This window comes from Apostichopus japonicus, chromosome 8 (genome assembly GCF_037975245.1).
Source record: "Apostichopus japonicus isolate 1M-3 chromosome 8, ASM3797524v1, whole genome shotgun sequence".
NCBI classification, from domain to species: Eukaryota; Metazoa; Echinodermata; class Holothuroidea; order Aspidochirotida; family Stichopodidae; genus Apostichopus; species Apostichopus japonicus.
In genome coordinates, this window is record NC_092568.1 from 27,072,916 (window position 1) to 27,087,665 (window position 14,750).

General features: G+C 36.8%; 1 protein-coding gene across 1 annotated transcript in view; it reads right to left on the reverse strand.

Annotated features, from left to right (window-relative positions):
• Positions 1 to 14,750, reverse strand: part of LOC139971375 (uncharacterized) — a 61,925-nt gene that overhangs the window by 11,034 nt on the left and 36,141 nt on the right. The window contains exon 6 of the mRNA XM_071977747.1: positions 13,193 to 13,343. Within this exon, the coding sequence (XP_071833848.1) occupies positions 13,193 to 13,343 (151 nt within the window). The remainder of the gene's footprint in view (positions 1 to 13,192; positions 13,344 to 14,750) is intronic.

The following is a 14,750-nucleotide window of genomic DNA, read 5'->3' on the forward strand; positions in this document are numbered from 1 at the left end:
TTTTCTGTCCGGAACTGAACTTAGCCATAGTACAATATAGCATATAAACACAGATGAGGTCGTTAATTGGTGATTCTAGTTACAAAATATAACTATCTCAAAGAACATTACAAAGAACATCAAATTAATAAACTATTTAGCCCAGTGAATCACATTGTTTATATATATCACGCCATAATGTGTTTAACATATGAACATGGACTTAACTCTGAAAAGTTCAATTTTTTTTTTCTCGCAAACTTTAAGGTTTTATTTTTTTACTTTACAATTCATTTTCGAAATTTAATCAATGCCTTTACAATTTCAAGATTCAAGAATTTTTGAAGTTTGCATATTGAATTCAAGACTGGTGACGAAACTCTTGTCAAAGCAACAGTAAGAATGTGAACATCCCCTGCCCCCCCTTCCCCTGCCCTCCCCCCACCTCTGGATACATCCTACTCCATAACCATGCTGTTACAAGTCTAATTATGCTACCATTTACAGAGGGTCTCAATGCTGACACTTAGCAGACCTTCCCCCAGTCTGCAGGACCTGTCACATCCAGTTTATCAGACAACTGAGGCAACCTCAAGCTTCATAAAGAAAACACACAAGAAAATATACAAACCACTGTACATGGCTAACTGCACATTATTATCCATTTAATGTACTGTGCCACAAGAAAAAAAAAGAAAGACGAAAAAAAAAAAATCATTTCTCTGGGGATGAAAAGTTGTAATATTTATGTACAGATAAAAACTGACCGAGGAAAGGTTACATAGAGAAGTATATCAAACAGGCTACTATATACAGTATAATGAGATGGTGTACAATGTGCCTGGTACACAGAACCGCTAGACTCTAGCCTTCTTCAGCTTAGCCAATAGCGGAGAGGTATTTTCTTATACCTAGATCCAGTCTGTGATTTGCAACATTTTTAACAAGCAGACAAATGGGAGGGAAGGTCGGCGATTACTGAAACAGTAGTGGCAACGGCCTCTACGCGCATGAGACCTTAATCAATAACGAGGATTTGTGCATCCTCACGAACAATGCATTGATATAATTGGACACAATTGCCAACAGCTACTGAGGCAAGATAAAATGCAAAGCGGGGGGATTCGAGCAAATATCCAGCATAGAATACTCTTAGAAGACGATGAATGGAATTATGCAATTTCACATCAGATCCACGCAAGTATTTTTAAATAGGAAAATAACTGTCAAGGCAAGATCTGTGTGCAATGCACAGCGTCTTTATACACTAAAAAGTTCAGAATTGATGATGTCAAGCATGTCTTCTAGGTTGTATTTCTGTTCTAGTTCTGGAATTTCTCCAACAAACGTCTTTTTTTTACAGTAAGTAACCGTTATAGGTTACAATCATTCAGGCTATACTGTATACTACTTGGCCCAAATTTGTGACAAATTTTTCTAACATATTTCAAGTCTTGAGCCATTGTTTGTGAAATTTGAAATGTACAATTAATTATAAGGAAGACTCTGGGACACAATTAAAACTTGAAATTTAGAATTAAAATCTTTTAAAGGAAGAGATTCTATAAAGCACTAACTCCAATAAGTGCCAAAGAAACATTGATGGAAATCAACTTGATACTAACGCATTTCCAAAATTTAACTGCTATGAATATTTATGAGCAACACACTTCCCTGTGTCCTCACTATTATCACTGTTCATAGCTTTTGTACACATTGCTCTACTTTCTAATATTAACTCTGCATGGATCCTACCTAACCCACTTCAACCCACTTCAAGAGTCCAAAGTACTGAGTAAATAAAGAAAGCCATAGTTGCGAGAAATGATACGTAATATGTGTGTCCATTTTTTGAACTGTTATATAACGCAATTGGAAATATCCTTCCATAAAACACAATCATGTTTAAATTGAAAAAAAAAAAAAAATATCTAGAAGCAGACAACCCAGATAGCATTTTATAGTCCTTCAAGTTTGGCGCCATACCTACAAAATCATTAAGTGGCATTCAGGGGTTTGTTTCATCGACAGATCTGGCATTCAAGCTTTCTTCATTTCTCATATGATTTTAAAATGTAGAAGAGAGTTGGCTTCTTTGATTTCATGTCAAAGAGTGTTCTATTTGTTAACTTCTCCTCTGTTTAATAGCTACATCCATCCTTGGTACATCAAGGCAGTATTTACTCCTTTGATATGCTATCAGGTACATTATGTGACACATGGAGAGTAAACGAAACCATCAATTTGTCTGTAATTGAACGTTGGCGAGACATCCGAACCGAACGCCTCTTTAATAGATAATGACAGAAGAGTACTGTTGGTGACTGATTTTGAATCCAAGAAAGAGTCATTTCTTGATGAAGCAGCAGCTTGCATGTTCAGGGTCACTTCATCCTTTGAAATGTTTTGTGTTGGGTATTCCTTATTGCTGTCTTTTATGTTTCTTATATGATATTGTGATATTTACCTTTCCTTTATAACCCAATACTGTAACCATTTCAACGCATTGAATCCCTAAAGATTTGTTATTTCTCCCCAAATTGCAAGTGCATCGTAACGATCCAAATTAGCTGAAGGTTGATGATTACATCCCACAACAAGAAAACAAAGACAAAAGGTGCCATAGGGCAGGCTTCAAAGCAGTACTACTAATCACATTCAAGCCTGAGACAAGATTCCCTGAAGGACTGTATATGGAATATCAAACAAATGGATCTCTCATTCTGAATTATTCCGCATAGGAATGTTGACTGTAAGAATTAATGACATACCCTATGGAGATAACAGTGTTGAAAAACAGAAAAATGTACAAACGGGAGAAAAAAATAAAAAAGGAAGGAAGGAAGAAAAACAAACTAGAATTTTGAAATTAAGTTGTTTTACTGTAAGTCCGTCCAATATACCGGACAATAGGTTAAATAATTGGTTTGAAAGTATTTTCAGAGATAAGGAGAAACTTTGGTCCTTGTAAATTCCATTAAGATTTTTGGCAGTCACATCTTCATGGATTTTCCCATGCATCCTCAAAATCTTTGAAAAAATGATAATGCATTCAGCAATTTTAAAGATAATATGACCGTTTCAGGGATTTTGGATATTTCAGTATTGCACAAAATCAATAAAACAATATACCTTTGCTTAAAGACATCATATTTTGATATAGATCTAGATTTAAAATAGTCTGATGCAGAGATTTTTCAAGGTAGGACCGAAGTTGATCAAAGAAATGTTTCAGTAAAATAAGGAGAATTATACTGTGGATGTAGCAAGATGGAGGGTATACAGTATGCTGGGAAACATAAACCTTGATAGTGTTTTAATTAAGAATGTACTGTAGTCGACAATTGGTAGAAGGGAATAAGGGAGGGGATGAGGGAGGGGGAGGGGAAGGAGGGTCATAGAGACTAAATCTTGATATTTAATAATACATTGACGGAATCCCAAAACTTAATGGTTTGGGTATTTTTGAACTATGATAGTTGCTGCCTTCAGAAGCTTCACCAAACCTTTAAAATCAACGAGACTCCAATGGCGATACTGTAAATCTTTCTTTCAAAATTTGTAAACTTTTTTTTTTCTTTTCTTTTAGATTTCAAAATAGCTTTGGATACAAATGAGTGGAGATTTCTGCACTCAACACTGAGCTTTTTCAACTTTGGTATTTACTAAAAATTGGATACATCTTTTCTATAATAAATAGTACAGCTTCTGTTTGCAACAATGGTTACTCTTCAGGGCTTTCCAAATTCAAAAGAGGTGTCGGACATTGTTGTCCTTTAAAGCCCCTTTTTATTCATCCTTTTGCTGAAATTTTGTCTTTTTCTAATTCAAACAATGTCATAAACTCATAATGGGTTTAAAGTTGGGCATAATCAAGTTAAGATTTTACAATACCCGATGATACCTGTTGTGTTCCTTGACTAGAGTGAAATATTTTTACTGTACATGAAACTCTCAACTTACTCAATGGCTTCAGCTTGACATCTGGCCTTACTATTAACACATCTAAGTCGGATCTTTTTCCCCTGGGCCTTTTTGTTAACAAGTTGCCTTCTTTTTCCTTATAGTCAAAATATAGATATTACTTTGGTTCTATCCATTTTCTTGGGATTTTTTCTTAGGGAGTGATCTATTTAGAATCAATGATATTTAGAAGCTTTCGAGACTAACAAGCTGCCTCCGCTTAGGACCTCAGCTCATGGTCGAGTAGAGATCTTACTTCTATAGGCCATATTACTTTTGCTCTTTCGCAGCTGGTTTTCATTTTTTGGTTCTACTAAATCCTCCCGTTTCATTTATTAAAGAGTTGGAAAGTGTTTTCTTTTTATTTCACTTGGTACGGTAAGCCCGATAAAGTAAAGCGTCCTGTTTTGATAAATGACATTAACACAACCGGTTTAAAGGCCATCCATGTTAAGAGCTTTATAAATAGTTTCAAATGTACATGGATTTGGAGCTATTGTTATAATTCAAAAGGGTCGTGGAAGACATTCCTTGACTTTAATCTTGCCAAGTATGGTAAAGATGTTTTGTTTCATTGTAATTGCGCCGCCCTCGATATTCGTATAACTAACCTATTTGTTAGGCAAGTTGTTCGTTTATGGTGCGATGCAACATATAGTACACCTACAATAGCCCAGCTGATTTTAAGCGTCAATCGATTTGGAATAACTCTTGCATAAAGATTAATAAAGGAGATTGTTTTTTGATCAACATTCACACGGTGGAGGTATTTTATATGTTTATGATCATTTTGATCAGGAGTGTACCATATACATTTGACAGGTTCAAAGCCAATCACCCCTTCACTCGTTATTGGGGATTGGTTAACGCTATTCCGAGATCCTGTATGATACACGGTGGCCTTAGAGGAAACCGTGACACCTATTTAGACTTATTAGACAACTCGTATTTTAATAAAGCTCTGAAGCATATAGATTATTTTCTCAAGCTGTTTCTCGTCATTATCTGGAAAAAGTAGCCAAAACTCCCACGCTTATTAGAAAGTGGAATACTCTGTTTAACGACTTTAACCCCGATGATTGGGAGTAGATTTTTAAGATGCCATGGTTGTCAGTAAATGAAGTGAAGATCCGTTACTTTCAGTTTAGGTTTTTAACCAGGATTTTACCAACCAATAGACTTGTAAATTTGATGGGAAGAAAAATTAATCACCTCTCTGTTCATTCTGTAATACTGAAAATGAGACCTAGGAACACCTAATTTGGAATTGCACCTTCACTTCTACTTTTATTCTTGACGTTGAAATGAAATAACTTACCAAGCAGTTCTGTTATACAAAGCAAGGTATTTGTTTCGGGTATAAAAATTCACTTTGTCATCCTTATAATTTCCTTATCCTTATCCTTATCATTATTTCATTTTCTGCTGTTAACAGAAAAATGAAAAACCAGCCTTTAATGTCTTCTTTTACAAATTAAAATTTAATCTACAATTGTTAAATGGTATTTGTTTGAACCCAATACCAGCAAAAGAGACAAAGGTTGTTAATACCCTATTGATACGATTTACTTTACATTGGTTTGTGGAACTCATTTTACCTCAATCTGTTCTTTTCAAGGCATTATCGTCTTTGTATTGATATGCAGTGTTATTTCTTATCGAAGCTTTAGAAAAGGGAAAAAAAAGTTTTCAAATTCCTGTTCGTAGAATCATCCAAATAGTCTTCATGGAAAAAAATTGGCTTTTTTCCTTTGGATCGATAGTTATCTGTGAGTCCTCAACTAATGAGTACAAAGTGCCAACATAATGGAGCAAAATGGAGCGGAAAGGAAGAGAAATGTGTTTACGAACACAATATGTAAAAACATGAGTTGCTATAAACTACAACATGACTCATCGAATAAAAGCACATCCGTAGAAACCACCTGTCAGTCAAACTAACCACATACGCAAATAAATAGTCAGAATTCAGAACACGTTATGCACTCAACACCCCTTTCTTACCATTAAAAAATGATCTCAGATAATCAAATAGTAAATGTTGAAGTGATTATAACAAATAAAATCCATACTGCCAGTTAATATATGGTTTTGGTAATACTTCACAGATAACACTATACAGTACGCTATGTCTATTCCATAGTTCAAGTGCATACAGAGATACAGAACATGGAGCAGGTAAAGTGCAATACTTGACTACTTCAAGTACAAACACGATTCATGTTGCTGACTTCCTCCGCCCGCACCCCCCCCCCCCATGAATACATATTAACTGATCAATCTTTGCTTCCTTTCCCATTTCTTGTGAATATCATATGTCCCATGTAATCTCAATATTTTGAACAGCATAGGGAATAAACAGAAAACATGTCCCGAGGGCGAAATGTGGTAACAATTGGCATGAGATACGTTTCTAAATGCTACCCAGTGGAATAAATTAGAAGGAAACTTTTAACCTGCACGCGCGTCATACTCAAACATGCATTATATTCCTCTTTGATTAAGTTTTCCAAAAACGAGATGCTTCGATTGATAACTATCTGTATGAAGACTGGACAGCTCAAGAAAGGTCAGTTCTTCTCTCGCAAAACATCTACTTTAGAATTGAACTCGACGTCAACCCTCTCCACTAATTCAGTCATAAAAAAAATATGTATCACTTGCTCTAAACAAGAAGACTATCACCTATTTTATTGATGTCAACATTGTCCAATATATCTTTCGTTTCTTGGCTGAAAATATACAGTTAGTATGTCAAGTATTAATTCCAATAACCGGAAGACATTATTTACGATGAGACTTTTGAAGCGTTTCAATAGAGGGCGCCGTCATACCGGTCCTTGTATGCATCATCTCCCGATCGACGTGACGTATTAGCATGACAAGGCTCGCCGGCATGCGTACACGTTGTCGGGTGAACGTGCAAACATACAGACACGTGCCGCGTTTGACTAGTTTGAGGTTCAAATGGTACAGTTTCAAAAGAAAACATGCTGCTTGAGGTGAGCGTAAAATGGTTAGTTTGGTTTACAATACTTTGAATGTAAGTTTCAAAATATTTACAAACTAAGTTGTGGATGCTAATAGTGATCATTCTAAACCTCACGGCACAAGCTTCGAAGACAGAATAGGACCGATATGGCAGTCCCTCAGCAAATTTTAAGAGCAAAAACCACTAAGAGATTACAAAAGGTTTGTAAAGATTATGCAGAACATGTGCGCTGATGACATCACAATTAACTGGAGCTACTAACTTACAATGATTTTTATGTCAAAAATGTACAGTAAGTTAACCTATAAAAACGTAAAAAATAAACATAGATCTAGGTAGCAGGAAGCGCAAGTGACAAATCCTGACACTTATAAAAAAATATACAGAGACAGATTTTTTAAATAAATAACTGAAAGTAGAGAACCACAAACACAGGTTTAATAAGTACAGTATGACATATGATATTGAATGAAAGGGGGGAAGGGAGGGAAACACGGCTAAATTTGCACAACTAGTACCTTTATACAAAAACGTCTTTTACAATAGCGGGAAAACCCGGCCAGAAGATGCCCACAAAACTGGGAGGAAACTGATCATGAGGGTGAGGAGCGGGTCAGACTGGTAGAATCCCGAATCCCCAAATTACAGCAGGATGGTTATCAACTCCCAAAATACACAAATATCTAGTTAGATAGTTACAATCAGCCAGTTAGATACTTTGGATGGTAGAATGAGGAGGTAAGTAGAATGAAGGTGACAGGTCAACACAGGGTCACCAGGTCACTCTAGACATAGTGAAGTCAGAGTGTGTAAGTTGTAAGCAGACAGGTAAGTGAAGAAACAAAGTAAACTACACAAGATACGGAGATGAATTAACTCTATACCAACAAGCACGGATATTTGGTTTCTTTACACTGATAACTGTTTCCTTGCGGAGATCCGTAACTTATGTTCCATAATCACGAATATCAAGGGAAGTTTGAAGGGTCTGTCTCGATCATTTTACCGTGTGTCTGTTTTCATATTCACTCATGAATGTTAATTCACACATGCACACTAAATGATACAGGACCACTTCTCCTCTTGAGCAATCTAGAGCAAAAATTCAAAGTATGAAGAGAACAACAATTCCTTCATTACATCTGATATAAATCCTTTCATTCCATCCCCCCCCCTCCACCTCCCAACCCCATTCTTTGTAAGATAGAAAAGACTTGAAATTTAGGCTGTATAAAATGAGCTCTTTTTAATATTTTACAAGCAAAATGCTTAAATTGGAAGAAAAACTATACCTGACAGAAACTTCATTCTTCTACAGCATTTAGTGTTTTGATGGTTTGGTTGCAATATAACTATGATACAAAAGGTGCTATTACTGCTCAGCAAGTGTTTTGATGGTTTGGTTGCAATAGGTGCTGTTCATGCTCAACAAGTGTTTTGATGGTCTGGTTGCAGCAGGTGCTGTTCATGCTCAGTTAAGTGTTTTGATGGTTTGGTTGCAACAGGTGCCATTAATGCTCAGCAATTGTTTTGATGGTTTGGTTGCAGCAGGTGCTATTCATGCTCAGCAAGTGTTTTGATGGTTTGGTTGCAACAGGTGCCATTAATGCTCAGCAATTGTTTTGATGGTTTGGTTGCAGCAGGTGCTATTCATGCTCAGCAAGTGTTTTGATGGTTTGGTTACATGAGGTGTTATCAATGCTCAGCAAGTGTTTTGAGGGTTTGGTTACATGAGGTGTTATCAATGCTCAGCAAGTGTTTTGAGGGTTTGGTTACATGAGGTGTTATTAATGCTCAGCAAGTGTTTTGATGGTTTGGTTGCAACAGGTGCCATTAATGCTCAGCAATTGTTTTGATGGTTTTGGTTGCAGCAGGTACTATTAATGCTCAGTTAAGTGTTTTGATGGTTTTGTTACATCAGGTACTATTAATTCTCAGCTGATCAAGTCATGTTCCCTTTTTATTCATAAAGTGAAGTGTCAAGCACATGCATGCATAGTATCCAATATTAATTGCTACACATAGTTTATTTGAAATCCCTAAATGCTGTCTTTGATCATGCAAGGCAGTATTATAGCTGTCAAAATAGACTGCATGTACAGTACACCCTCAATCTCAACAATCTTGCCCTCCACCCAGTTATTCACTTGAATTTTGTTTAGGTTTGACCAAGAGTTGAATTTTGTTCAACTTTATCCAATAAATACAATAGCATTCTATATGTAAATGTCTCTGATTGGCTACTTGAAAGGTCAACAAACTCTCTGATCTACTTGCTTGGGTTCAACGTAGGCAGACTAGTTTAGGGATGGGGGGGGGGGTGGGGGAGGGGAGATGATAACAACAAATGTGCAGGGATTCCCTGTTATTTTACAGTAATTGCTAAGGCTGTAACCAGGCTAGCTAATCTCACCTCTTGTTGCAATCAGATAGTTATACTTTATAGAGTTCATGCATACCATCGTAATATAAATATGACAGAATATATTACTGCATATGAAGCTGGTGGAAAATTGGACCATGATTTACATGAAAAGCAACCCAGCCCTGGTTTGTCAATTTTTAACCGTCTTGGATTCCATTCCTTTCGACTCAGTGCCACTACAGTGGTGCCATACCAAGCTACATACAGTTAAAATATGTGCAACAGAGTTACATGTATAAACAACGCTACTGTAAATCGTTTCAGCATGCACTCATAGGCAATAAATTATATGTAATCTACACTATATCATGTCCAGATCCCAGAATATTTCATTACCTGATTAAACTTATCTATTTCATTAATCTGCTTTTGGGAGAGGGAAAATAGTGGTGCAGGGAAGAGGTTGAGGGGGGGGGGGATTGGCGGAGGAGTTTTGGTTGTTGCAAGAATAAAAAGATCAACTTCAAGTACAATATTTGTTTTTATGAACCTGTACTTTTTTGCCTCATGCCTCCCGCGGTGAAGTAGTTAGTTCTTAAATCTGTCAATCAATATCAAACTTTGAGATGTACGATACCTTATTCACGCCTCACTTCGTTTGAGTTTACCTACCATCAGGATGAGATGTTTATAAATTAAGAATGAAAAACCATCAACCATCCATCACAAATCTCTCTCTCTCTATCATTTTCCCTCTGCCAGTTTATGTTATAGTCTTCAGGTTTAATATATTACAAAGGTTCTACGAGGTGTGAGACTTCTCTAAAATAGTCAATCGAAAAATGTCAAAACGTGTAACGTGGAGTTAATGACTTACATTTGTAGACAAAAAGGATAAATTGAAAAGTAATTGCTTTTTGTATCTTTCTTGTCATTACTCTAAAAATGTCAGAAAGTTGTTATAGTATTACTAAAATAAAAGAAAATGTCAACGAAAAAAATAGGGTGAAGAAAAGGAGCATGAAGAGTGATATTTGAGAACAGGTCGTCCTATTTTTTTAAATAATCCTGGCAATATTTTGGTTTTCTACTTGACTTTTGGCACAAATGGGGGCATGCAGTTCACCAGCAAAAATGAAACTATCATAGGAATTGTTCATTGCTGTTTAGTATTTTATTACAAAAGGGTTGCCTAGTTTACATTCCCAAGGGAGATGATGTTAATGGCATAGTATTATTTCTGACTTAAATTTTACTCGAATTGTACAATTTGAATTTTTACAATATTCTTTAATTAATACCACTGAGGTATATATTGGCATTTGGTTACTAGCTTTCGTGTATCAACTTTACCCAAACTAACCAAGTATTGTCCACAAATATGGATTCAATTGATCAAACTAAGTATAAACATCATAGCTTATTTTCTCATTAAATTTAAACTGCCAGTTTTCGTAACATTATTAGTAAAATAATATCAAATGAAGATACCACTGGACCAATATGTCACTGATACCACAATCTGTCCTCCAGATGTGTAGCAAGTGGTATAACAGATAAATAGTAAATAAATAAAGATCAACACACCAGAAAAACTCCACTCACGACCAGTTTCTGTCTTTTCATGTGGATTCATCCGCGGCAGGTAGGAATCGAACCCCAGATCTTGTGTCACAGAACAAAGTCTGTACCACTCGCCCACAGTGATTCTACTGGTGTGTGAATGCGTATAAACTGGCATTGTATCACTGTCAATGAGCGTGTATTATAGGGCTGTGAGTTTTCGTTTAAAGACCTAAACGTTTAAACGGCCGATTTTTCGTTCGTTTAAACGTTTAAACGTTCGCGAATATCGCGAGAAAACGCCGAGTATAAAGGCGTGGGGTCCAGGGGACCGCCCTAGGGCCCTGGTGGGGCGAAGACCCCGGAAAAGGAAAAGAAATTTTTTGCGTGTCTGGCGATAAAAAAATTCGCCGTTGAGGATGCAAAATACTGACAACTTTTTGAATTTAAATTGTCACGAAGCAGATGAAAAATTTTAAATGACAAGTTAGAGTAGCTGTATTTTGTTAAAAAATGAAAAGAGATTTAATCTGTTTTACAATCTTTAAAAAGTTTAACTTACAGAACCTCCGATATTATGAAACAAAAAACGTTTGGCAAAGCCCCGTTCCTAGAATGCCTAACAATGAATAGCGCGCACTAAACGTACATCAGATTACAACTGCAGTACGGTTTAACCTAACTTAAATACTACGGTAGGATACTTTATATGTGCTCAGAATTTTCCCATATATCTTGCCAAACAACTGCGCGCTCATCCCGTCTAACACCTGTTTGTTAACATTTTTGGCACGTTTCCAAGAAACGTTTCATAGAGTATTCCCCATGATACATGAGGCACAGTTGATACACGCAGCCAAGATATCAAGCTATGGTCATCTTTATGAAAGTAAACCTTGTAATAAAATATGTTTTAGGCCACACGGCATGATTAACTAATGCTTAACATTATTTCCATGTTCTTGTAGAAAACGTCAAGTTCGCAAAATACAATTGGTTGTGTTTTTGTAGTTACGTGAGATCCGTAACAGACGAGGTGGTTAGGCTATTTGCTATACACTTAACTGTGGTAGGATATTATTTTTTCGTATTTTTGAAAATTCTAGAAAATACTTTCTCCCCCCCCCCCCGCTTAACACTAGATGTGGTATTACGGTTTATTCATAAATGGGTGTACTAGAGCCTTGTATACATGACATTAGTAGTATTTAGCACGATTTGCCAGTTTCGCGTGAATTTTTCGAAAGTGTTTTGCTGGATCTTTCGTAAAATTTGAAAGGTGTACCAACTTACTTTCGTACACAATTGGTAATTTTTCTACTGATTTTCAGAGTTTTTTTACGATCTCCAATCGATACATTTCCTTTGATCATGTATTTGAACAACTATTACAAAGTCGAGTATTCGACCCGGTATTGTCTGGTCGGAGAGTTCAAAGTGATGGACAGGGATTGTAATCATTTCGATTGAACATGCATTGACTGGATTATCTGCGCCGCCGCTGTCGGCTCGATATAAAGTACACTTGTGCCGCGAATCAGGAAGTTTTCACAAAAGGATAACAGCGTTCAAGTTTAAGCCATTCATATCGGGGGGGGGGACAAAAGTAGGATTACGTTCGCGGTTTATGATTCAACTGATCGTAAGTTGTTTTGTTATTTCGCGTAGTAGACAAAATAAACACGGGAATTGATACGCGATTTTTGCCAATAATTTAATTTTCAGTTGATATCATAGTTTCGTTTAAAAGTTCATAAGGTTTTATTAAACGTTTAAACGATGTTTCGTTCGTTTACACGTTTAAACGTGTAAACGGCACAGCACTAGTGTATTACCCAAGTGTTATGATTGTACAGAGTGCACCCCTGGTGCTTGAATCTGACAATTTGCAAAGAAAAATTCTTCAATATTGAACATTTCAAAAGTTTGTACGTTCACTGGTCACCGGCGGTGGTTTTTATATGACCCTAAACAGGTTATCACATTTCTAGAATTACCAGCCAACCACCAGGCTCCAATATATGTAATGACGAATTCAAGTTTTAGTTACGTTACTGAGCTCACATAAAATCAGACACAATACTGTACCGACAAATTTTCATGTTTATTTTCAGTTTCATTTCAACAGTTAAGAAAACGATTTGCATCGCTCTGGGATTGGGCATTCCACTCAAACTCTTCTTGCATTAAGGACTCCTGTGACAACTTTGGCAATGTAAACTCCGAAATGTGTTAATTTTGAAATTGACAGTGAAGATTAACTGTTCATGACAACCTGATGTAGTTGTTCGCTGATGTTTCTTGACAGATAAAACAAAGAAGTCACTTACTGAGTAAGACCAGAGGCCTGCCAGCCAAGTTGCACGCCTCCAGATGTAGCGCGAGCAGACAAGTATCGGCACGTATCGCTCGACATAAAATTGGAACGCTGTGTTCTGACCAAGATGTTCGAGATATATCTAAACTCTGAAGGCATGAACTCTGTGGGGAAGAGGAGAGGCACAATGTAACAATTATGAATTTGTTGTTTAATCTAGACCACACGATATCAAGATACATTGGTAATATCGGTAAGGGAGAGATGAAATGGTTATGTGAAGGTAGAGCTGGGATGGCAAGGAGACCATAAAAACCAATCAATCTTGGAAGAGAGAGTGATTGCTGTATTAAGTGAGGGGATGATCACCAGTGAAGCCAGCAGGCTTAGTGACTACTTGCCTTATGCTGTAAGTTTAGGAATCGCCTTGATTGATAGAGCAACTGAGAAAAATGTGTCCTAAAGTCAAAGTACTGTACCAGAATATCAGCAAAGAGTTCCAGATAACTTGACCATTGCAAAGGGTACTACTCTTCTGAAAATTTGATGATCGATAACAGTTATTAGAGTATGTGAAAAACCCTCTCAGCCACTTAAAAGAGGGAAGGTCAAATCCTGTGACAGTAGTAACATAGAAGAGCCATTCATCAAAGAAATGGTTTGAGTTTTAGGGATTTACATATGTTTTCAGCACTTTAACCTCTATTGACCTTCGACCTCCACAGAAAATATTAAGTTTCTGCTCAATAAGGGGCATCAAAATACTACTAATCATGAAGTTCATCCACCATATTGCTTTTGAGTTATAGAGTTTATTAGAAGGTTATCAGACTTTGACCTCTGTCGACCACAAATGACCTTTGATCTCCACAGTAAAAAATAAGGTTCTTCTATTCAATAAGGTGCGTCCTTGTAGTACATATGGACTTCATCCAACCTCTACATTGTGAGTTTAACATGCTCACAAGATTTTCGGACTTTGACCTCTGATGACCACAAATGACCTTCCACCTCAATAGAAAAATATGAGTTTCTTCTAGTCAATATGGATGCATCAATATACCAAATATACAGTTCATTCACGTTATGGTTGTGAGTCATCCTCTTTACAAGTTTTTTAGACTTAAACCTCAAATGACCTTTGAACTGGGCAGGAAACAATATGGTTCTTCTACGCTATAATGTGCATCCACAGACCAGATATGAAGTTAACTCACTAATTACTATTGAGTAATGGTGTTTACAAGCCAAGGTGTCACATACTGTACACACACGCCATCACCATCTCATAGATTCCTTTCGCCGCCCGCAAGGAATAAAAATGCTGCATTAATAGGACAAAATCATGATTTTCAGGACCCATGATACTTTAAGATGGATCCCAAATAGCCGCAAATTTGTTCTTCCCTTTCAAGCTTTCCGTCCTGATACTACTGCCAGCAACTTGAACGGGTCCGCAAGGTGGTGAGGTGGGAGGGGGGGTGGTGTGATACTGTACAATGTTACCAATGTGGAGTTGGGGGCACAGCAGGCAGTGTGAGACAATGTTACCAATGGTAACCCGAGGAGCG